The sequence below is a fragment of the Alosa pseudoharengus genome, unplaced genomic scaffold (assembly GCF_046254945.1).
Source record: "Alosa pseudoharengus isolate Yale_2024_CS ecotype anadromous, Long Island Sound unplaced genomic scaffold, YU_APseudo_1.1 YU_APseudo_1.1_scf_12, whole genome shotgun sequence".
Classification (NCBI taxonomy): Eukaryota; Metazoa; Chordata; class Actinopteri; order Clupeiformes; family Clupeidae; genus Alosa; species Alosa pseudoharengus.
The window spans coordinates 1,139,317-1,165,136 of record NW_027468587.1 but is presented as its reverse complement, the minus strand read 5'-3'; the positions used below and the strand labels follow the sequence as shown (position 1 = coordinate 1,165,136).

General features: G+C 42.1%; 2 protein-coding genes across 3 annotated transcripts; both read right to left on the bottom strand.

Annotated features, from left to right (window-relative positions):
• Positions 1 to 454: 454 nt before the first annotated feature.
• vsig10l (V-set and immunoglobulin domain containing 10 like) lies at positions 455 to 11,831 on the bottom strand. 2 transcript variants are annotated; one of them, XM_076279680.1, is made up of 12 exons: positions 11,163 to 11,831; positions 10,430 to 10,753; positions 9,974 to 10,246; positions 9,124 to 9,390; positions 8,510 to 8,755; positions 8,055 to 8,333; positions 7,727 to 7,819; positions 6,259 to 6,486; positions 1,489 to 1,606; positions 1,302 to 1,342; positions 1,129 to 1,206; positions 455 to 998 (listed from the first exon to the last, which is right to left on the bottom strand). In XM_076279680.1, exons 1-12 carry the CDS (start codon positions 11,230 to 11,232, stop codon positions 742 to 744), a joined length of 2,274 nt encoding a protein of 757 aa, XP_076135795.1. In that variant the 5' UTR covers positions 11,233 to 11,831; the 3' UTR covers positions 455 to 741. The 2 variants fall into 2 exon arrangements, with proteins under 2 accessions (XP_076135795.1, XP_076135796.1); XM_076279681.1 differs by having other exon boundaries at positions 794 to 998; positions 1,493 to 1,606; positions 11,163 to 11,827.
• Positions 11,832 to 16,026: 4,195 nt separating this feature from the next.
• Positions 16,027 to 25,043, bottom strand: etfb (electron transfer flavoprotein subunit beta). Its single transcript, XM_076279679.1, has 7 exons — positions 24,910 to 25,043; positions 23,325 to 23,483; positions 22,357 to 22,515; positions 21,441 to 21,503; positions 19,470 to 19,628; positions 18,384 to 18,595; positions 16,027 to 16,686 (listed from the first exon to the last, which is right to left on the bottom strand). The coding sequence occupies exons 1-6, from the start codon at positions 24,961 to 24,963 to the stop codon at positions 18,425 to 18,427; spliced, it is 765 nt and encodes a 254-aa protein (XP_076135794.1). The 5' UTR covers positions 24,964 to 25,043; the 3' UTR covers positions 16,027 to 16,686; positions 18,384 to 18,424.
• Between the last annotated feature and the right edge of the window lie 777 nt (positions 25,044 to 25,820).

Here is a 25,820-nt window from a genome sequence, read left to right as displayed (position 1 = left end):
CTATTAGCCCCAATTGGCTGGTCTGCTGTTGATTTAGGTCAGTTACTTTAAGGGGGGTGAATATTTATTCTTATAATGTACATTACTTTGTAGAAATGTGCTTTAACGTTAACATTAAAGAGGGGATTTTTGTAAATTATTGTAAAAAAGGGCAAATTAATTTTTTTAAAGATTATTTTTATTAAAGCAATAAAATGGGTGAATTATTTTTAAAGGCACTGTACTTTTCTGCATCCAGCTGTGGGTAGCCCAGATTTGCACTTGACATCAGGACAAACAGTCCTTCAAATGGCCAGCTTAATGTGGCTTCCTAAAATGATACACATCTGCAAGCAGCATCATCATTATTATCCTCACCTCACCTCTGCAGGGAATTCTTGAGATAGGCGCTTCTGAAAAAACACCCTGTCTCACTGCTGATGCTACTAATTAGTCCAATGACACATCAGATAGATAGATATATAGATAGATACTTTATTGATCCCCAAAGGGAAATTCAAGACTTTCATTAGAACTTTTATGTGATCTTCAGACGCATTGCATTCTCACTGATTAAGCAAAAAAATATTTATTTTTGCAGCTACATCGATTTATATACATTTAATAATTAAGTTGAATGACAAATCAGATGGTAAATATGAACAATAAAACATCTCACAGAGTTACAATTAAGAGCCTACTAATAGAGCTAGGCATCAATTAAGAGCCTACTAATAGAGCTAGGCATCAATTAAGAGCCTACTAATAGAGGTAGGCATGTCCATTGTGGTACCTAAAAAGGCATAGAAAGTTAACAGAAATACAAGATTCGATACAAAAGCTGATGTCAACAATAAATATGAACAAATACTTACATTGCAAATAAAAGCATTTCAAAATCGTTAAAAACACACACACATAAGAGCAGAACGGCAAGTCAGCTTGTTTTATACAGTGGTAGCCATCCTCACAGGGGGGGGCTCTGAGGGCATAGGACGAGAGTGCCCCGCAACAGGAGGCTAGATAGAGAGAGAGAGAGAGAGAGAGAGAGAGAGAGAGAGAGAGAGAGAGAGAGAGATTAAAGTTTTGATTTGAATAAACAACCATCAAATGTTCAGAGGTAGGCCTACCAAGAATTGAGTTCATTACCTGGTGAAGTCTGTAGTCTGGCGGCAATTTCAAACCGCTTGTTAAAAAGTGGTGGGGTGAGCTCAGAGTTGTTACAGCCTAGGAGAGAATATCAGAAATCAATATTTAGTAAGCGAACATGAAGTAATGATTAAACGGAATTCCACAACAATACGTCTGTGCTGATTTATTACCTTCTCCACAGCCCTGGAGACAGGATATCTTGCTTCGCTGTCTGTGAAAGCGATGCAAAGGACGAGTGCAATGTCAGTGTTAAAATATAAGTTCCAAATAAGTGCTGATTCATCTCAACATTAACGTTCAATTACAGAACAATTGTGACACAAGACGATGTAACTAAGGACACAGAAAGGTGAACACCTACTCCTCTTCTTGTGGTGGAGGACACAGGGCAACACCACACAGATGAGCACAAGGACTAGCAGACTGCAGGGGATCCCAGCAGCAATGCCAGCGATGGCCGGTCCACTCAGCCCTCCTAGCACACACAGACCAGTTACCAACACACACGGACAAGTTTCAAACACACACAGACCAGTTACCAACACACACAGACAAGTTACCAACACACACAGACAAGTTACAAAACACACACAGACCAGTTACCAACACACACAGACCAAGCTGGGGAACATTCGTCCGTATAAGAAATTCCAGCAAGTCGAATCCAGACCAGAGCAAGAGCAAATGAACAGATTACATTTTTAAATTGGCTTGTTTTACAATCAATTCCTTATCTTTTCATAAAATTTTTAAGTAAATTATTAAAAACTCACTTTTACTTATGCAATTGTGGCCTATATGTTAATTTGGGGGATATTATTCATACTATATTGTAATTGTTATATCTCATTCAAACTGTAAGCAGCTTCTTGATGTTATAAGTGCTTCTAGAATGAACATATTGTAAAGGAATACAACACAACATATTCAATTCCACAAGAACATATATATTTATTAACACAACATGCTCAACAGTACACATATTCTAGGCAAAAGGGCAATTAGGTCAGGTCAGTCAGTTATTTCAGTCAGGTCAGTGATTACTTTCTGACTGAAAAGGAACCAGAATAATAAAACATATATTTTAGATTTATAAAGATAAAGATGTATAAAAATATTATAAAGATATTGATGTACAAGACCAACAATAACCACATATAAATAGGCCTATACTGTACAAACAGTCGAGAGGATCCCAGCCCATGTAAGCAATCAAGAAAAACTGATTTATTGATAGAACAATTATTAACACTAGACGGCAATAAAAACATTTAATAAAAACATTTATACATTTATTAATAGTAAAGTAATAAGTTTAACTACTTCAGTATAATAAAGTATCTATCTATCTATCTATCTATCTATCTTTTGTAACTGCCTCAGTGTTTGGGTAAAATATTTTGCCTTTATACTGACTGTGGCCAGTTACAACAGTGCGAAACTGGCCACATTTACAACATGCATTTGAGGTCACAGTGCGTACATGCGTTTTGTGTCTGCAGGTGCTTGGGTGGGTGTTTGCTGTGTGTATGCAGGTGGGTGGGCAGGTGAGTGGACAGTGCAGCGGACTGAGACTGGAGACTGGCTGCAGAGGAGGGCACAGCACTGGGCACAGAGGACGGCACAGCACTGGGCACAGAGGACGGCACAGCACTGGGCACTAGCTGCAGAGGAGGGCACAGCACTGGGCACTAGCTGCAGAGGAGGGCACAGCACTGGGCACAGAGGACGGCACAGCACTGGGCACAGAGGAGGGCACAGCACTGGGCACAGAGGAGGGCACAGCACTGGGCACAGAGGACGGCACAGCACTGGGCACAGAGGAGGGCACAGCACTGGGCACTGGCACAGAGGAGGGCACAGCACTGGGCACTAGCTGCAGAGGAGGGCACAGCACTGGGCACTAGCTGCAGAGGAGGGCACAGCACTGGGCACTAGCTGCAGAGGAGGGCACAGCACTGGGCACAGAGGAGGGCACAGCACTGGGCACTAGCTGCAGAGGAGGGCACAGCACTGGGCACTAGCTGCAGAGGAGGGCACAGCACTGGGCACAGAGGAGGGCAGCTGGGTAGAGGGCAGCTGGGCAGAGGGCGGCTGGGTAGAGGGCGGCTGGGCAGAGGGCGGCTGGGTAGAGGGCGGCTGGGTAGAGGGCAGCACGGCAGAGGGCAGCTCATCATCTGGCGCCACTAGATTTTCAACAATGGCCTCCCAAGGTATCAATAAAGCCTTCGTCATCTTCCTCTTGTTCCTCCATGGTGATGTCCTCCAGCAACTCTGATGTCCTGTCTGAGCCAGGGGTCATGTCCTTCAGGGGCTGTTTACTCTGCCTCAACAGGTATTGGACTCCAATGAGCTCCCCTAAGCAAACATTGTAATAGGGAAAAAATAAAGGGAAATTAAAAAGGGGTTCTCTGAAAGGTACACAATTGCTTGCATGCGCATAACATGATGTTTAATAGTCTATAACGTTACATTCAGAACAATTTCGCCTCTTTATGATGACCTGACCCCATTAACTATAATAAACAAATACGTAGCAGCATTAACCCCACTGCTTGCAGACCATACACATATTCCATAAAAGTGTCAGATGTGCGGTCTTACAACTAACTTGAGTAACGTTAACGTTAACTAATTCCGAGCATTCCTGTCCGTCTGAAATAAATAACGTTCATGTTAATGAAAAGAATAACACTGCCACTGGCTTGATGCTAGCCTCAACTATGCTTAACTTAACCAAAGAAACGATATGCTGACCTAAAAGGCTACACATAGTCAGACAACGTCGGATACTATTTACATTACAAATATATAGCTACAGTAATTACATACGTTCAGTATTTAACGTTACACATTAACTGAACATACATACATTAACTGAATGTTTTTAGCATCGGCTAGCTAGTGATGTATAATTATCTGAATTCTGCATAACTTTCCATAAATCTTTCCATAATTGAAACACAACAAAATAGCCATTTTATCAACAAAATATAAACAACATACCTGTTTTATATTCTTGATCGCTGAGCTGGCGGATGAAACTGATGGAATGTACATTGAACGTTGTCAACAAATGACGTAAAGGTAGCACGAGGATTTCGAAAGATTGGCCACCTGCGGTGATTGGACGTTTGAGAGAAAGACTGATCATGTACAGTAATTGGATGAGGAAACATGGGCCTGGACATTTGATTGAGGATGCAATATCTAAACCCACAACGTGGTTGGCCTTGAAAAGATGGAGCCAGGTACACCATTGGACGAGGAGTACGAACCATCCGCTTGCAGGTACCAGGATGGTATGGACTTACGAACTGAGATGGTAAGGAGAACATTAGATATTTATTGCTGACGTAGTACAGTTATTTTCACATTGACGGTATTCAAATTAAAATTTTCATTATTGTTAAATATCATGATGGGAGAGTATTATTAAAAATGTTACAAGTATGCAAATGCATATGTTTACGGGCATTTAGGTTTTACGGTGTTGTTTTGTTGTAAAGACATGCAAGGCATTCTGGGCCGTAATGAACAGTGGTCGGCAGCACTCCATAGGCTACGTATTAATATGAATAGGTGTTTCTGTAAACCTAGGGACAATAAACAGCTATCTCTGTTACAAAAACGAGCTGGTAATCGCTCATTGAAGAGGGAACTATGATAAAAAGATTGTTTTCCTAAAAGCATGGAGTTGACGAAAGAATAAGCAAGCAATGTCATGTTAATGTTAAATAGCCTACATCTGAACGCTAGGTGGCAACGTTGTATTACATTTCACTAGTGTACTTGAAATACGGTGTGAGCTTCACAAGTAAGGAAGGTGCAAATATTATGTAATTTATCATGGGAAATTATTGGAAATGTTATTTCTTGTTTATTCTAATTGCAAACCACACGCATCCATTCGTAATCACACGTACACTTTTAATACCTTGAAAATACTCTCATTTCGTTTATTTGATGTTGCCTAGCAACACAGCATTCAGAGCAAAGATTCTAGAACAGGGCTTCAGAGAGACACGTTTTGAGTTCGTGGCCAAGTACCTAAAATATCGGTTTCCATGTGTATGTGCTGGATGGTGTGCTTCCTTTATGAAAGTAAGTGTTTTATAGAGTTACAGACATAATGAGTCATGTTGTAGTGGTCAACATAAAAGTGCCCCTCCTGTTATTAGAATGCTAAGCGTTGAAGCATGCTAAGCAGAGATTTAGTATCATTAATTTCTTGTGTGGCTAGCTATAGGGATGTTGTATACATATATATGCATGTTGCTAATTCGGATTTATGTTGTTTAGCGTAATGCCATGGTCCTTTGATATGAGATGCTTGCACTCGTAACTTCGTCACTTAAAACTTTAGGACTGCTATTTAGCACTTTAGCCCTAAAAGTAGCACCTAAGTCTGTGACAGCTTAAAAGAAGTGGCGAGGACTCCTAACTCCTAACGCAATGTTTTGAAATGCGTCTACTATTGTGTACAGGAGCTTCCAATCGCGAGGGAACTTGCATTGTAGGCATAACTAAGGGATGCAATAACACCACCAACAACCAAAACTAGCCTACTCATTGTCAACATGTACATTAAATGTAACGTTTCATGTGAATCAAATTAAAATGTTTTCTTTGCAAACGTAGGCATAGGCATATGGTGACAGATTCATTTAATAATGCTGCTGTGTGAATCACGGTAAGCGCGAATGAAGTGGCCACTTCTTAATGGGACGCACTGTATGGAAGTGGGCTAAGTAAAATAGAGATGTTTCAAATAAGATAAGGTTAATCAGAATTCTACGATATGCCCACTTGAAAACGGCAGAGATAGAACTGGCCTTTCATAGCAACCAAAGATCTGAGCTGTGTTGCAATGTGAGGCAAAGTATAGAAAGGTGATGAAATATACAGAGACAGGTCCAGAAATATAGTGCAATGTAGACAGTAGTATACAGTTGATTTACAGATGGTGGTTTAGAGTAATATGAAGTATTCCTTTATTCTGAGATACATCTGAGATAGGCTACATCAATAGGCTCTCAAAACTGGTCTTCATTTCGAACATGACATGAAGCATCTTTTCCCCCATGCATTTCATGTGAGGATATAACTGTGTGTGTAAAAGCTCACCTGGCCCAGTACCCAACGGCTCCGACGGCTTCCCAGCACTCTGGCCTGCCATGGGGATGACCCGGAAGTGGTATCTTGCTTTGGGGTCAAGTCCTGAGATTTCTGCACTTCTTGAGGAGGCAGGCCTCACCTGGAGGGTCTGGAATTCCTTGGCTCGCTCACTCTGGCTGACCGTTATGTTGGTGGATGGATCAGAGAGGTCAGGCCCCTTCATCTGGATATCAAAACCTGGACAGAGGCATAGCAAGAGTGAGTGTCTGTGTGGAGCAATGAAAGGCGTACACATGCTATTTATTAATGGGAAGTGAAGACCAACATACAGACCTTTAAAAACAAGGATAGTTTTGAAAATATAGACCCTTCCAACTACATAAACAAATGTGCGTTACTAAGGCATTTCCATTTTAAAGTTGACATTGTATAGAGTAGGCCTACTATGCTAAAGTCTGATACATTCTCATTACAACTTATCTGCATTGATTTTGAACATAACAATACTACTCTCAGCACAGATAGTAGATCGTACAGGCAATTGAAAAGAAAGTACACAACAAAAAAAGAGAGAGGTCTTCATATCTGCCATCAAAGTTGATTACTAAATGATTATGGTAAATTCCTAACCTGACTCTCGCCAGATGAATTTCGTTCCGCTTAGCTCCGCCTAGCTTCACTCACATCCATCTGGGACCTCTTCCATTGAGAGTGATTTCTGCACCCGATTTTATGGTATAGCCAATCAGGACGCAGGGCGGGATTTTCATAGATGTGACATAGCGTAGAAGCGACTGTGAGACTGTTATCAGCGTCACGGGTTGGCTTCGATGTGAGTGGTTGAAGTAGCACGTCAATAGATGACGGACAAGTGGCTTATTCAATCATATGCAAGCATTTTTTGATTAGGCCCAGCCTTCTGATGCAACACTCTAATGGATTGGTCCCAGATGGATGAGTGGAGCTACCGCTTTAAGCTCCACTAGTAGAGGACAAAGTAAAAGTTTAAAAAAAGCAACAAGAAGCTAAATACATGTGAGGACAGGACATGAGTGTTAGTGTCCGTCTTTTCACTTGGCTGTAATGTTTACACCCCTATTTCACGTGTTTGGGATTCTGTCTCAAATGGTGACATATCACCACTCTCACAGTGGTTCAGCGTGTGTTTACTATAAACTTCAGCAAACCTTGGGAAAGTATGACTCATGGTGTATCACTCAAACATTGAAGGAGGGAGAGAACACTCCTTGTCCTGTCTTGCATGCTGATATATCCTTCACACAGAACTTCCCAAGTAGCTTAATATTGCTACAAGCAAAGCTTCATTTGAACTAATCCAATATAAAACTAAGGATACACTTAAAGTAAAAGTAAAGTGACTGGTATTTAGCAGACGCTGTTTTTCAAAGTGACATGGACTCAACAGTGGATTCCGAAATTACACCCAGGCCGACCAATTGTGAGCTGGTAACTCTACCTGTAACTATAGCCATAGATGGTACCTCCCAAAAGAGCATAATTACTGTTCCTTCCTCATTTGAGGAAAGACTTGCTTCTGAAATGGCAGGACCTGAAAGAAATAAGGATAAAAAGAAAGAGTGAGCAATAAAACACAGAGCAACATGCTGTCTTGGACTGCTGTCAGCTGCTGCCATTCCTTGAAAAGAATCTCTGAGACTCCTGCATAGATTTTAATGAAGTGTTATTGACATTTGTTGTCAAAATAATTCCATATCTGAAAAATCATATATTATTGGATAAGAGATGGGGAATGAACACGCTGCAACCATGTTATCCATATATACCTGTCGGAATGATATCGCCGCTTTGTCTGCCTAAAGGATTGGCAGCAGTGCATTTGTAAGTGTGCAGGCCAGTGGTGATGATGTTGAAATTCCCAATGTGGAGCCAGGTGGTGTCCATGCTGACCTCATGGTCACTCAGAGAGCTCACATCCTCCCCAGACATTGACCAGGTCACTGTGGCATTCGGTATGGCCTCAGTGACACATCCGATGGTCACCAGCAGCTTGCCGTTCTCATTCACAGCGGCTGAGACCGAGGGGAGGAGGCCTGCTGTCTTGCCTTCATAAACAAAACAAGAAGCGCTACATTTACTGAAATGGAACAAAAAGAGGAATTGAGATTGATCTCTTTTTCCATCAGTATTTTTAAACCATCATGACCTCTTGCTCAGGGCATCAGCTGATATCATATTTTAGAAACAAGAATAAGGAAGAGAAAGAGAGGTGTAAACTTGCGTGCAGTGATGTTGCACTGTCCCTGGTAAACGGGGTGGTGGACGACACATGCCACCTCTGTCCCGTCTAAGCCCTGGGGGTTATCCACGGTCACGTTGAGCTCCCCGATCCCAGCGCTGGAAGTGTTGAGAGCAGGGAAGGACAGCAGTGCCCCTGGGGTGCCCCCTGGCCACTGGCAGTGGTACTGCAGCGCTGCGTTCTCGTCCACGGCGTGAACGGAACACACAGGGCTGCCCGCAGGGCTCTCTGCGCAAGCGAAGGAGGCAGAAAATTGAACATCGTTGTGGAACTGCAGAGATCGCTTTGTAAAGCACTCACTCACACGCACACACACACAGAATTAATGATACAGCTCATTACCTCAACACTGCTGAGGATGAGCTTGCCAGCTGGCAAAATCACTTGTTACAACTATGAGCAATGTAAAATGAATATACTGCTTTCACACCATGTGTGCTGTATAAGTTATTCCAATATATGCCCAAATGTACACCAGTGAGGTCTCTAAAACACTTAATGTGAAACAGTTGTTGAAATGTTGCTCTTCATGTAGTCTAAATGGTGAACTCACTATAGATGTTAACAGTGAGTTGGTCTAAATGGTGAAGACTCACTATAGATGTTAACAGTGACACTCTTGTTCAGCTGTGCTCCAGTTTGGGTGTTTATCAGCATGCAGGTGTAAACGCCGCTCTGGCTGGTCTGGGCATTGGCGATGTGAAGTGCCCCTGGCTGGGCACTGGGGACAGCCTGTCCCATGAATGCCCAGGAGGCCGCTGGCACAGGCTCCCCTTGCGCCCCGCAGGAGAACCACAGAGACTCCCCCAGAACAAAGAAGTCCTTTGTTGGGCTCACTTCCAGCATGGGTTGATCTGGTCCATCTGAGGGGACACCAGAGATGCAAGAAACACAGGTCAGAGAGATTGGCTGCTCGCTTGCTTTATTAAAAAGCCTTCCTGCAGGGATTTCATTCCGAAAAACACTCAAGAGGCTTTTGTTTTACCTGTGGAGCCGAACTATGAGTGAAGGCTAAAGGCTGGTGTGGTGGGGCACAGTGTGACTAACTATGAGTGAAGGCTAAAGGTGGTGTGGTGGGGCACAGTTTGACTAAACAGCAAATGTGAGAACATGCAGGAACGCTGCTAGAGTGATTGGCCTGAGCCAAAAATTATGAAATGCAATTTCGAGTCAAATCCATATTAAATGCTCAAGAGTTGCTGCTAAAAAAATGAGAAATTGATCTGTGGAAAACAAACACCACACAACCATTGCTCAAGGGGCTAAATCACTGGAAGCTCAAGTCGAGTAAAATTAAAAGTAAGCAGTTATAGCAAATGAAGAAAAGACAAACTTGTAAATCATGTGGGGATCAATATTAAGCCAGAGGGACATCTATACCACAGCAATCATAATAGGCAAGGCACAAGCATAATAGCAGCAGGAGCCCATGTCTAGCTCACTTACACAAAACAGTGACATTCCTTGAGGAGGTTCCAAAGCTGAACGGGTTCTTAAGGGTGACTCTGTACAGGCCTGTGTCTGTTCTGCGTGGATGAATGATGGAGAGGTTCTTCCCGCTCACGGAGTAGTGAGAACCATGCTGCAGTTCTGTCCCATTGAAGAACCACTGCACCTCTTCTGCCTCTCCTTTTGCTGTGGTGTAATATAAAGTGAATGTTCCATTGCCTTCAACAGCATCATTTGGCCGAGTGTGCAACAAGACTTCTTCAATTATGTCTGTGAAATCAACAAAAACAGTAACTTGGTGATTGGAAATAACATCACTAAATATTGACCAAAAGGCACCTAAGGGTTAAACACAGATCATGAACATAAACATACACCAGTGCATATACATGAAGAAAATCTGATCAGGTGACGGAGGATTTGCTGTTCTTTAATGATATGCTTTAAACTGACCATAAACTGTTAGGTTGAATGATGCTCTGCGTTGCTCCGACATCACCTGCACCACAATGACTTCATAGGTTCCAGTGTAATCAAGAGTCAGATTGCTGAATGTCAGGGAACCATCATCCTCCAGCGACAGAACATCCTTATACCGAGAAGCAATTTGAGGTTCGCCAATGCCAACCGTCCAGTGAGCAATGGAGACGCCATCTTTCCACCAGGACACCTGTGGTGGTGCGTTCTGACTGGTGTAGGTAATGGCAAGGCTTACGTTGGTGCCAACCAGGGCTTTGAACAATGAAGGGCCAATAGGCTTGACTGATGACTCGCATCCTGTAAAGACAGATTCAGAAAGAATAGGTGTGTGCGCGTTCTTACGTTCTTGGTATGACCTATCCAAACTAGAGACCTTCCTTTGGAAGAAAATGTCTACCTTGAAAGTATACAAGTTTTCTTACACCGCGAACATTGGGTGAAATCCAAAAATGACAAGGTGTTAACACCGAATGGCAACGCTGAAATGGTCACCATATCAAGCACATTTGAAACACTAATCCATTACACAAGAACCATCAAAACGGGCTAATTAATTCCCATTAAACATGCTGCGACTTAAACATCGGCAGGGAACGACGAAGGACATGGCTTTTCTTTAAAAACAGACTAGTACGTTGATTTATGACAACACACAGATATGCATATATGGTAAAAGCATGGCAAATAAAATAACACAAAGTCTGACCTCTAATAAGGAAAATCAGAAGTAGTCCAAAATACGTGTGGTGAAAATCGACGCTGTTTAAAATGAACATGTTCCTAATCAGCCAGCAGTTAGTTTATGTCTCCCTTCTTCGTCCTTGGGAAATCAGAAGTAGCCTAACCAGGGATACAATTACAACAACCACTCCTCTGTTGATGGTACGGCTCCTTTTCTAGACACAGGTAGCAGTGTCAGCATTGCCAGGTGGAACTCACCTGTGCGCGCATGGAAATCACTTTAAATACACACGTGAGAGATCGCGCCTTATTTAGTTTCCCAGTAGTTTTAAGCCATCCTTACACCAGAAGACTTTGACAATATTTGGGAAAGATTCTTGAAACATTGTAGTCTTTTGAGTAAAGCTTGAATGTGAAAGACTCCAATCTTTCACAAATCGTGTGTCCTCTGTTGTATGGGTAGCATTACGTAGCCTGTCTGTTTCATGGACGTGGTCCTCTTTTGTCTTAATACGATATCAGCATTTCATTTCACACAATTACATTAAATTGTGCTTGCCTTCTGTAGTCTACGTGTCCACAAGTGGCATACTCTGACCTCACAAAATGTCATGCATTCACAGCTTAACACCAAGTACCCCATTCTTGCAGTTGTGTTAGCCTCCCCTTCCAAACCTTTTGTACGAAAGATGAATGAGAGGCTATAGCTTATGCATATCCATGAGTCAAGGACATTGTAATGGAATGCAGCCTGTACTTAAAGTCTAAACCATAGATAGTTGGCTCATAGCCACTGTCACATTTGAATAATTCTGTATAAAATAAAATGAAAGCTAAGCAGTTTTGTTCTTTTCCTGTAAATCTTTAATTTTTGGAGCTATACCAACACGCTTATCTTCACAATCCTTATTGTGAGGGACCCCCCTCAAAAAAAAAACCCTACCAAAATGATCCAATGCATATCAGGTGGTGTAGTGTTCGCAGGATCATAAGCAGCTCTCTCTTCCCATCGTCCCCGTTTTCCTGAGTGCAATGCTTGGGGAAGTAATGTGATTAAATGTGCGCTTTATTTCTGAACATTTACTTAATTAACAGGCACAAAAGAAAATCTCCACAGGACTCAAGCGCTCCAGACAAACAGAACATGGACTGATGAGGACGTAATTAATTTGTGAAACACTTTAAATTCCTGCTATCACTGGTTATTAATCTCCATTTCACATTCTTTGTTCAAAAATGACGCTTGCAAATGAGTAACTAAATACTTCTGGATTATATATATATATATATATATATATATATATATTTCATCTGAACAATAGCAGCTACTCTCTAGAGATACATTGGTACAGACACATAAAAGCAATCATTTCACTATTATGAGGAGCACCCCCTTTGTCGTTCAAGGCCAACGGTCATCTTCTTCAAATCTTAAGAGACATTTTCAGTTTCCAGCACCATACATCCCAGTACCAACTTGACTTCATCATTACACTTCAGGAGTTACTTTTCTCCTGCAACTTTTGTCTGTAACTTTGCTCTGTGATTATTTTGGCCTATAGCTCTAGCTTCCATGTCTTGCTTTTGCAGGGATGCAAACAGAGGTATGGTCAAAAAGGAGTGAGATTATCGAAGCCCACGCCCAAGCAGGAAATATCATATAATTACATTTTGCCACCACCTCTGCCATCCAGGGCTCACCCTATTCACACAAAAATGTTCTTTATATGAAAATACACTGTCCCAGTTCCTTGGCAGTGATGCAAACACATGTGAGGTGAAAAAAGAGAGAAACATTACCAACCAACTGTCTAAAAAAACAGTCTAAGATAGTTCCAGAAATGTATCTTTATGGATATATAAAACCATTATCATTGTTATGGTCTTGTTGTTGCACAATTGAAACTAAAGCAGTAAGTGAAAACATGCACATCGGTGGACTGCTTTACTAATGCAAAATTGCAAACTATTACAATGATTTCATTGCATTACTCAGCATGGTTGCACAGTGCTTGCATGAGAAATACTTCCCAAAAACCTTCCCTAATTGTAAGGATGCCATATAGGGGTGTAAATCACAAGTTTCATCACGATTAGATACAATATTGATTCTTTAAGCCAATGATTTGATTATTTTCGATCCTTCAACATTTTTAGCAATTCCATGTGTTACTGGGGTCTGTTGTTCATAGGAAATGAAAGATTTTTTATTAATTTTCATGGATTCAAAAATGCCAAATATTATAGGCTTAATTATAGGCCAAATACTGAACATTGACTGTGGAATCAGGTAACACACTTTTTTCTCTTTTCCTCCCCTAAAACCTCCTGTCACTTGCCAGATGCTTTTGAATTTAACATGGTTTAACTCATATGTTGCAGTCGAAGTGAAAGGAAACTAGCCTATTTGGAATATTCTGTAGGCCTGCTCAGTGTTGGGGAGTAACGGAATACATGTACCGGCGTTACGTATTCAGAATACAAATTATGAGTAACTGTATTCCGATACAGTTACAAGTTAAATAGTTGGTATTTAGAATACAGTTACATTGTTGAAATCAATGGATTACATGACGATACTTCTCTGTTTCATAAGTTTATTCACTCTCTAAATAAATTAAGGCAACTCCATTTCCCAGAAGCTCCTGAAAGCAATCTATGATTTCCATGTTCAAATCTAAGCCCCGCCGTCTTGCACTAGCCTCAAAACGCAGCCAGTGTGCATTATGGACGCGTCATCGGAGACCCTGAAATGACTGTTTGCACAGCAAATTAGGAGTAAAGTAAGTGGAGGTAACTCCTGTTCCTCACTGATCGCGGTTCCTGATGTCTGTTCAAAGGATATTTTCCCAAGTATTAATAGCTCAGGCTACTTCGGCCAATCGGTTACACAGTTTGCTAATCAATAAACAGAGCCTAGTTCACGTGTTGATTTAGACCTACAATTAAACCAATCTCTAAAATAGGCACTGCATTCTAAGTTTTTTATTCTAACTTAAAATAGCTTTATGGATAAAAATTTTTTCCTAATCTACATTTACGTTTTAAAATGAATTATATGGTGCAGCCTCTGAAGAATTATTCTTGCGAGTAGGCTAGCATATTTTAATGTGCGGTTTTTGATTGTCATTACGCAATCACGTTCATTTTGAGAGCACTGATATACAGTAGCCTATAGTGTTTACATTTACAGGTCATTTGCGTTCCACCTGTCATATGCGCCCCTCACTTGTACTGGGTTGATGCCACCGAAAAATCTCACACTAATATATTTTCTGGCTACGCCCTTATAGCCTATTTATTTAGTTTGTTTTAATTAGCCTAGTCGCCTGCTGTACAGTAGTTTTAGTGGTCACCTTGCTATTTTAAAGTTGTATCAGGTAGCTTAGTTGACTTTACATTCTCCTATGTGGGCCTAACACTTCAGCCATTTGGAACAGAAGAACACACCAGAATAGGCCTGTTTAGTAGGCCTAAGCGGGATTTGATGGCCGCATTCCTACACTTATAAAATGCAATTCAATGCGGAAGTAATCTAAGTATTCAGAATACGTTACTCAGATTGAGTAACGTAACGGAATACGTTACAGATTACATTTTTGGGCATGTATTCTGTATTCAGTAACGGAATACGTTTTGAAAGTAACCCTCCCAACACTGGGCCTGCTGTTCCTTTTATAAGAGCAATTTAACTGACTGAACAAGTTTTCATCAGGCTATTGAATGCTTTATATATGAATGCTATATACTTAATTTACCATTAGCTAGATTAAAATGGTTCTATACGCAGTTGTCATATAAATGCTTGTTTTGTTTTGCGTGTTTTGTAGTAGGCTATTCAAAGCATTTCACGTTCATCGCTCGTGGTGTAGGCCTTGACCACGAGGCTCGTGGTGTATGTCTTGAGTGATCGCTGTCCCTTTAAATGTCTGGGACTTTAAATTAGGCTCTGCAGTTTTTGTTGATGGACGGCGCCGTCTTTCATTCAGTTTTCCTACCGTTTTAATTAATGACACAGGCAATTCCGTGGTTGAAGTAAGGAATTGTTTTTACCCGTATTCTTGCAATTCCCACATAACATTAAATACTAGGCGTAGGTCACTGACAGGAATATTTGTATTATTGTACGGTTCCGGATGATCAGTCAGATGGCAGCGTGTTGCGTGTTGAAACTTCCACCTGAAGTAGCTATAGGCTACTGCGGAGGTAAGAGCGCGAACTGAGAGAGTTGCCTCCTAACGGAGCCTATATTTTCTTAGCTGCTAGAACGATAGACTACAGCTCCTTTGCTACATGATCAAAGATGAGTGGAGGTTATCAGAAGCACATTAACCAGCAGGCCCATATGAGAAACGCTCTGGTTCCTCTTGTAGCCTGCGGTAGATGACGTGAAAAAAGCTAGAGTCGCTGGAAAGCATCCTTGATGATCAGACCCCCCCCCATTAAAAAAAACTCTTCGGATCTGCACGATTCACACAAGTCACCCACACTGACGTGAAAAAAGCCGGAGGCGCCGAAAAGCGCCGTGTTTGCATCCCTGTTTTGGAAAATTGAACCGAGGCACAGACTAGTAAGCTACCAGGAAAGCCTGCTGAATCTCACCTGAAATGTTACCCCAGGCAATGGCATGAGGAATGTGCTGAGTATCACAGTGAGGACTTAATGCCTAGGCTATCAGCAGCCCTGTTTATAGGCTTCTGATGACAACAGGGGGCTCAAGAAGTTAATATGGTAGTTGAGCTGTTGTCTTAGCCCAGCCATCTATATACAATCAGACCTTTTTTTTTACTCATTGTGACATTGTGTAGCATTATGTAGTGACATTGTATAGCACTGTACAATATTATTTTATTAGCAGCAAATAATCTAGTGAAGGACAGTAAAAGGGATAAGGAAAAACAGATGTTTATTCTTCTGGATGGTTTCTGTACAATCAGAGAACAGTTACGAGGCGCTTGCGGTATTTTTTGTAATTTTTTTGTGTGTTTCTTAAATCCCTCTTTCATGCATCTCGTTGCTGAGAGAACCAATCTAGTCAAGACTGCCCTAATCATATAAGTGCTTAGTCATGCACAGTACCTCCTGAGTCCACGTTGAACACATAACTTAATATGGAAATTACACAGCTTACACTATGAACTTCAGTGGTGAGATGATCATAACAGGTTTGAACTTTTTCTAACATTCAAAATACTGAAGTATTCATTACAATACATCTACAGTCAGGCACCAGAGGAGAATGGAATTATAGGGCTAATGAATGTCTGCTCAAAAGAGTGCAAAATCACCTCTTAGTCCATCAACTCATACACACAGCAATAGTGCATTACCTGGTAGAAAAGCAGCTTTATTTATAGATAAAAAATAAAACACTATTGACAAAAGGCAGTCTTCAAGAAGATGGGATCTCTCAGCACCTTCTCAATATCTTACATTACTGCCACAGAAAGACTGGGAGGCGGAGCCACACGTAGAGGGGGCCATGGAGGTGGAGTCAGGAGGAGTTGGTGACATCACAATGAACTTGAGGAGAATCTGTCCTGGTTGCACTGTGGGAAGGTTGGGAAAAAGACGGAAGAGAGAGAATCTAGTTCTTCAGCAGTACAGGCTAGGGACTATGGAACAAACCTTTCTTGGATATACAGTTCATCCTCTTTGGCACAATTAAAGGAGATGAGATCGACTTAATTACACTGACTTAAATTAGACTGAATTAAATGTATTACAGACCTTGACATCAAACAAAAGTGTAACTGACATGACTGGGCTAAATCAGACAGTTGCAAAGGGAGCAGTCAGCCCACTTAGCCTCAAACCTGGGGCTCTAGGGTACCAAACCTGCAGATTGACTGCAATGCCAAAGAGCCAAGCTCTTTTCAGCCGTAGAGACGGCACTCTGTCACAAAGACGTGTTAGATAATGCCATCACAAATTTCAGTAGGAGGACAAGATCTTCAGGAGGAATGCCAATTGTTATCAATAGGGATGCACGATATATCGGCAGCCGATATATTATTAACCGATAAGTGAAAAAATGAAAATATTATTATCGGTCCGATAATAGAATTCTGGCCGATAATTTGCGCCCATATTTTTTAAAGTCCTAATATAGGCCTACGTAAGGTCCGTCTGGCTACACTGAGCTAGCCTACTTGAGCTTGGTTGGCTATACTTCTTCCTCAATATAATGTCAGCGGTGTGAATGTATTTCACCACTCTAACAAAATCTGTGGATATGCGTTCATTTGGGAATCTGTGCATCTAAAAATCCTCTCGTGAATGATCCGCCATTTAACCTTAACAGAGCGGAGCTCAGCCCTATCTAGAGCCGTCTTGTGCTGGTGTGTTTGCACTTTACCGTGCTGGTCGGGGAAACAAATAAACAAACTCGTTAGTGGGACGAGTACATAAGTAGGCCTAGTTCTAAGTTGTGTTTTAGTATTATATTTGCATTACTTTAGCTTGGGTTTTGTATTATTACCTAGAAATATGCTAACCATTCGTGCTTCAGTTCCAGACAGGTCATCATAATAAGTTATTAAAACCTTCGGGGCTAACGCCTTTCATTTCTGCTGCAGCAGGTTGTGCGCAACAGAGTAGACGGACATAAGATACAGTCTGAAGAGTTGCAGCTTTATTCAGTTACCCGCAGTTGAAACTAAACCTAAGTTTCCCTCACAAACTCTGATTTGGTCGCTATACTGTAGCTTATTCCAAGCTGAGCCGTTTATGAGCGTTTAGTCCTAAATGAAAACGATTCAAACTCTCTAGCCACTCACTCGCAATTCACTGACGTCAGGTTCACTTAAAGGAGCCACACATACTGTAGGGCTAGGCTACTGTTATGTTGTTGACTGCCATACTATTGAGGACTATTATGAGTTCTGTCCATCATTTGGTGGTAGGTAAAATTACTGCAATAAAATTATGCTCATTAAATGCTTTCCCCAAATCACTTTTCACAATTTTTTTTCCAAGAGTAATATTATCGGTTATCGTATCGGTCACAACAAACCAATAAATATCGGTTATCGTTATCGGCCCTAAAATTCCATATCGGTGCATCTCTAGTTATCAATAACTAACAAAAAGTTGACTCAACTCAACTAAAGATGACTCAACTAATTAATCATCAAAACCGTTGGCGAATTATTCAAATAAATTCATTGCTGCAGTGATACTGTGCTGCTGCATCTAATCTGTTCTGCTGCTGCATGTGTAACTGCTGTAGCGCTCCAGCTCTCACCCCAGGCTACGTCTCCGTGCCCACATGTGGTCATGCGCCGTCTAGATCCTGCCCGTCTCCTTGAGTTTGGTGACCAGGTCCTCCACAGTCTCCACCTTGACCCCAGCCTCTCTCTGGGGGGGGTCGTCCACCCTCAGGATCTCGATGCGCGACGTGAGGTCCACCCCGAGGTCTGCAGGCTTCACATTGGCGATCTTCTTCTTCTTGGCTTTCTGAAAGGGCAGAGGAAGAGATGGAATAGGATACAACATGAGAGGGTGTTGGCTGTTGTGTTCATCTTAACTCTAACAGACTCTGGCACTTTAAAAATGAGGGAAGAACTGATATGGATATGAAAAAAAAGGGGGGGGGGGGGGGAACCCAGCAAGATTGGAAGGATAACAAACAAACAAACTCAAAATGCAGAACTCACTAGGAAGAATTGAATAGGAGGACTGAGAAACCCAGTGTTCAGAACCCAGTGTTCAGATGTACAGAGAGAGAGGGAACATGAAAGAAAGCAGCAGAGAGTGTGAAGGCACCATACAGTACCATGATGTTGGGCAAGGTGGAGTATCTGGGTGTGAAGGCACCATACAGTACCATGATGTTGGGCAAGGTGGCATATCTGGGTGTGAAGGCACCATACAGTACCATGATGTTGGGCAAGGTGGCGTATCTGGGTGTGAAGGCACCATACAGTACCATGATGTTGGGCAAGGTGGCGTATCTGGGTGTGAAGGCACCACACAGTACCATGATGTTGGGCAAGGTGGCGTATCTGGGTGTGAAGGCACCATACAGTACCATGATGTTGGGCAAGGTGGCATATATGGGTGTGAAGGCACCATACAGTACCATGATGTTGGGCAAGGTGGCGTATCTGGGTGTGAAGGCACCATACAGTACCATGATGTTGGGCAAGGTGGCGTATCTGGGTGCAGTACCATGACATTGGGCAAGGTGGAGTATCTGGGTGCAGTACCATGATATTGGGCAAGGTGGAGTATCTGGGTGCAGTACCATGATGTTGGGCAAGGTGGAGTATCTGGGTGCAGTACCATGATGTTGGGCAAGGTGGAGTATCTGGGTGTGAAAGCAGCATACCATGATGTTGGGCAAGGTGGCATATCTGGGTGTGTTGAGACGCAGGTCTGCAGTCACCACTGCTGGCATGTTGATTTGAATGGTCTCCAGCCCCCCATCAACCTCTCTCACCACCTTCATCTTATCCCCCTCTATTGTGACTTCGGAAGCAAACGTGCCCTGTGAACCAAGAAGAGACGGATTCAGAGGAAGGCAGGTACATCCATCTGTGTGACATGTGAAAAGGTTGGTCATTTCTACTGCCCGATATAACATGTCAGGGAGGAATTAATGGTCCTCAAATTGATTCAAGGAAAAAGGAAGGAAAACGGAGTTGTCAGCCGTTTTGTCATGCGAGCATGTAAGATGTAGACACTGAGGGAAAAAGACTATTGTGTAGAATTCAGCCTATACAATAGGACTATATTGAAAGCTCAAGTTAAAAAGATTCAATAGCAAGGAATAGCCTTCATCTCAGATTTTTAATTGATTCGATTTGATTCCATCTTACGAACAAAGACGAATCAGAGAGAGAGAGAGAGAGAGAGAGAGAGAGAGAGAGAGAGAGAGAGAGAGAGGACGGGATGGAGAGGAAGAGATATCCTTCTCTACCACAAAAGCAACTCAAAGTCACCTTTCCATTCAGGCATTTAGAAAGCATTTGGAAAGACAGGCACATCCATCCCGGAGGGACCATTGAGCTTACCAAACGAACTGATCATGCACTATGAGTTTGCCCAGCATGACCTCTAGTGGTAAGAATGGGTTACACACACGCACACACACACACACACCCCTCCCCACAAAGGTGACTGGCTGACTTTGCCCTGGGATTTTGGAAAGCTCTATTCCTAGTGCTAGCTGAATCAAACTGGTCTCATCTCACCCTGATAAGATACACGACTGAAAACTTTCACACAATATACCATGCAGTAGAAAACAAACAAGTGTTCACTGAAATGTCCATGAAAATAGTAGTAGTAGTAGGCATAGCAAAGGTGAAAAAACAAACACACACGCACACACACCTCTCATTTGAAAGAGTTTCAAGCGAGAATGACAACACAAGGGCCTGCAAGTGTACATTTAGAGTGAGATATTTTCCAGAATCTATTATATCATTTGTGATGTGAGTCTTAGGCCAACAGCAGAAAGTGGTGCAAAGGTCAAAGGATAAGATAAGCCTGCCAAGCTGACCACATACTGACCAGTGGGGTGTACTACGAATCTCGATTAGTGGGTTAGCGAGGTATGTTGCGCTCAAAGCTAGGGTATGCTGTGACACGAAAGTGGATTTGTTTTAGTGTCGCTATATCACCATGGCATCTTATGCTGTCAACCAAACCTGGTCGGGAGGAGGTTATGTGCTAAGTTATAGCTCAAATCGTGTAATCTACCGCACACTGACCAATCAATTGTCTTAAAAACGAAGTTCTCTCACGTGTAGGATTCTGTCATATATCTTACAGGTGGAGCTCCGCCTCTACTAACATTTTGGATCTTGAATGCGCTTTAATAGTGCTGTGCGTGCAAATATCCCACTATGGACGTGCATACCATACAACAACTGATGACAATTATTTGATGTTAAAGGTTAGACACAAAAAATGACCGCAGTGTAGATTAAGCTATCGCTCATGAATGCGGAAGTAATTGTTTTTAAATAGAGGCGGTCTTGTGCGTCTCCACGTTTCACGATTGGCCAAAGTCATCCCAACTCCGAGAACGCGCACAGATCTGAACTGAAAGCCTAGTTTGACAAATATATCACATAACTGCTATCGTAGTATCACTTATCGTATACCCCTGAGTCAAGGCTTTGTCAAGCCTTGATATGTCTACATAGCCTAGATATGTCTAACGTGCTTCGTAGTATACCCCACTGGGGCCAGTCCAACAAGGATAAGATAAGCCTGCCAAGCTGACCACATACTGACCTGGGGCCAGTCCAACAAGGATAAGATAAGCCTGCCAAGCTGACCACATACTGACCTGGGGCCAGTCCAACAAGGCTGCTGTCATCTGGCCAGTCTGGTTGCAGTCATCATCGATGGCCTGTGAATGTAAACACAAACACACACACAAACACACACATGAGAAACACAAACACACACATGACAAACACACACACAAGAAACACAAACGCCACCGTACAAGTAAACAAGTGGGGAGGAGTCATGGAATTACAATGACATTATAACAATAACATGACAGTACAAGCACCCCAGCTAACTGCAGTCATTTCCCCACACCCCAGCTAACTGCAGTCATTTCCCCACACCCCAGCTAACTGCAGTCATTTCCCCTCACACTCAGAGTGCTTGTAAATCTTACTTTGAGTAACACGTTGATGGGCCGACGTGCTTTAAAGTGCAAGCTCCTTGGTGCCAGAGTGTGGAGTGAATTTGGGAGATTAATGATACTAATCAGGCCAATGAGGGGGCCCTTCTCCCTGGTTGAAATTAGCCTAATCCCCTTAAGCCTGTTTAATTTGCCTCCGACTGAACTTCACTGACAGATGCTGAGAGTGAGCGATAGAGAGGAGCAACAGAAGACTCGAGAGAAACACAAACTAAAATAAAACAAACCCTTGAGGACACTGGGACTGGGAAACTTAAAAGGACAGCCGAGCCGAGACGAGAGCGTATGCACTGTTAACGCCCTGCTGAGGCAGAAGGCAAATACTGCCGGCCTACAAAGGGATGAATGAACAAAAAATAAACAAGAACAAACAAACAAACTAGATAAAACGAAGAGAATAAAAAACAAATAACGACTTCTTCCAGCACTCTGAACATATTATGCATACAGCTGTTGAACACAGATTGCTGGTTATGATGGAGATGCACCAAGAGTGCTGTTGTTTGATGTGTTTACGTCCTGTGGTGGACGTTTTTGTGGTTCACACCTGTTTTCCAAGGATGACGAGCTTTGCCTCCTCCTTCTTGGCAAGGGCTGCCATGATCTTGGAGACCTGTAGGGGGCCCAGGGTCTCGTAATCCTTGCCAGTAACCTCAACGTGGATTCCTCTGTCCGCTCCCATGGCCAACGCTGTGCGAATGGTTTCCTGGAGATAGGACACAAAAGGGACAGATTCTGTTTACGGTGGCTACACAAGCACAGACAGCAGCTTGATGTTTCTCTATGAATACTCCAAAGACATGCAAAGACAAAGACTTGCAAACTATAAAGCCTGCCAGCTTTTACAGTTTGCATGTCTTTGCTCAGAGCAACAGTGGGGAGAAATGGTGGCTTAAGCACACATCCACGGCTGCCTACGGACCAGCTGGTGAAAAACCGAATGCATCCACCAACACTACTCATAATGATGACAACAGATGTGAATCACACATGTTGGAGCACATAATGTTTTCACCACAACAGTCCAGAGACAGAGAGGCCAGGACACACCAACCCCACAAGCCTCTGAAACCCCAATGACAACTGCATATAGTCTAACTTGACAAAAGTAATTTTACTTGACAATAGTAATCTTTTCATTGAGGCAAGATTTCTGTTCTCAACCTCCTCAACAGTTGATCGCATCAAACTTTATTAACTATCGTCTGGTGCAATCATGGTGGCCAAAGTCTGTTTTGTAGAGGCTGAGTTACAAGAAAACTCTTAAAGTGCCAAAATTTCAAAAACATTCATCATTTTGTTTTTTGGGTGGAAGAAAGCAAGAAAATTAGTTTTCTAGGGTGACAGTTAAAGCTCAAAATGTACACTGCTTATTTCTAACAAAACTAAGCTGCAACCTAAGATGGCGGCACATGGTCAAAAATCTTTGAAGCAGCATGACACAACTTGTGCTTCAAAACGCAGTTGAAGCCTTTGGTGTCCGTGGCCCTTGGTAAGCAGATGCAGTGTTCTCACCTGGGATTGCTGTGGGCCACAGCTCACAGCCACCACTTCTTTGATCAGTTTCTTCTCCTTGAGCTTGACGGCCTCTTCCACGGCGATCTCACAGAAGGGGTTCATGGAGTGCTTCACTCCATCCGTCACCACTCCACTGCGGTCTGGCTTCACACGAATCTGAGACCAAAGAAAAGGTTTATTGGTGGTATTGTGGTTTGTCAACAGAAAACAATCCTTCAATGGAGGACACCGAGGTCACTGTGTGTAAAAAATGAAACGTTTTGTGAATCTGAAGAGTCAAATAATTCTGTTTACTTTAAGCTATTATTAATATGGTGCATAATGAAATCACCCAAATCCATCCAAATAAATAACATAGCAACAATTTGTGCACAGATCTTTGCGCTGCAGTGGAGGATAGGTGTCTATTTGCCCATAACCTCTCCAGTCATGCTTGACAGATAAGGACAGATTTGGTGTCTTGCGCCATGGACGACAAGGGCCAGGCATACACGACCTCAGCCAGCTGAGAGTAGAATTGACAGGACCTATCTGGCCTACCCAGGAACAGCTGGGGCGATTTTAACTGGCTAAACCTGACATCGTGGTGTAGGGTTGTCTAGCTAACTTGGTGTTAGCTAGACAACCCTACACATTTAAAATGTTTTGACAAGTCTTCAATCAAGGCTAAGAGGGAGAGATGTGTCCAGTTTTGCATTTTCATTTTCACACCGAAACGATAAAAGATAACGTAGAGCTGAGCTGTAGCTTCTAATAGACTCTCTTCGACTAGCTTTTTTATTTTTATAAAACAGACACAACACATACTCGACACGAGGTGAAGCGTCCACCAACAACTGCCACATACACTGCAGGGACACCAAATGAATGGGAATTGCTACAGCTTTAGCTTCTAGTTGCAATGAAACTTTTCCATGATCCGCAGGTGTCACGTTATTTTTGAAACGGTATTAACGTTAATCACAAAGTTTTCTACTGACATAATTAACAAGTAGTTATACGGTTTGTTTACGACTGTTTGGTATTTGTTGTCGCTTCTGAGTGAGGTAACTTAAGGTTAACAGGAATAACGTTAGATAACAAGCTAACGTTAGCTAGCTTGCTAACGTTTACCTGGCTCCAATGATTGGAATGATCTGTTTTACGCCTAAACCAGCTGTTGATAGCTTACTAGCTAACTAGCCGCCGTAAGTGACTAGCAGCTAGAACCTAACGTTAACGTAGATGAAATAAACATACCAAATGGACGCCTTTAAGATTATGAAACGAGCCGCCACTTTACATCTCTCTAGTAATGTTGACCTTGATCTGACTCCTCTGTGCACTCTGCTAACCTCAACCACTCAGCGCAGACAGCTAGCAAGCCAAATTAGAAGGGTGACAACTGATTTTAACGTTAACTACCAGCTAACGTTATTTCACAAAAAGTATGTTCTATTGGTTGCTAAGGCTAGCTGAGGGTGCTAACGTTAACGTGTTCATTCGCTGGGATTGGGCTACGCTATCAGTTATCGTTTGCCAAACACAATGCTAACGTTACATATTTAGTTTTTTGTGTTTTACGGGAAATGTGGTAAAATACCTTCACAGCATAGTCAATGACCCGTTTAACTCCGACAAGCGCCCGGCCAGTCATGTCGAGACCCTGGTGCGGTTAATGTAGCTAGGCAAGGTCCTCCCGTCCCTGCCAAAACACTATCCGAGTACAGCTTGCGGAAGGTGAGGACAAGGATGACGTTGGAGGCGGTCGTTGTGGTGCCGCCTGCTTATTCAGCGAATGAAACACATTCACTGTCTATCAAAATTGGGCTACAAGCGAATCACAGGAATCGACAATGTGCTCGTTTCCCGTTTCTTTTAAGCCATTGGTCGCATACATCCCTACAGAACTGGGCCGAAGGTCGCTCTTTTTTAAACTGTGTGAAAGCGGTATCGTCTGGATTGTTATATAAAATATTATAACTTAGACAGGTTCTGTGACAATCACATGTTGTAAAAAACATTTTTCCAGTGGTCATTAGGTCTACAACATTCCTACCTGTGTACAGGAACTGTAGTGTACAGGAACTGTAGTGTACACATACAATACATACTATTCACATGAATATTATATGATATTTCTAAATATAGCATAAATACATATTTAGATATAGCTAAGAATCATAAAAATAAATGAATGCTTAGGCTATTAAATTCTGTTAAATTCTTTTTAGTCTTTTTATTAGGCTATTTAATCATACTGGTCATTTTAATGTTAATGAAATATCATTGTAAGTTGCTTTGGACAAAAGCATTTGCTAAATACCAAACATAAACATAAAATTAAGAAAATAACTTCATGCAAAGGAACAGTATTATACTGTATGACATCATTGCTGTCATCATAAACAAATTCTGAAGATGTCCCCTCTATGTCATCAAAGCAATAACATTCTAAGTTTTCTGATAAGTAAAATTCATTTACATTTAGCAACTGACACTTACACTGAGGAG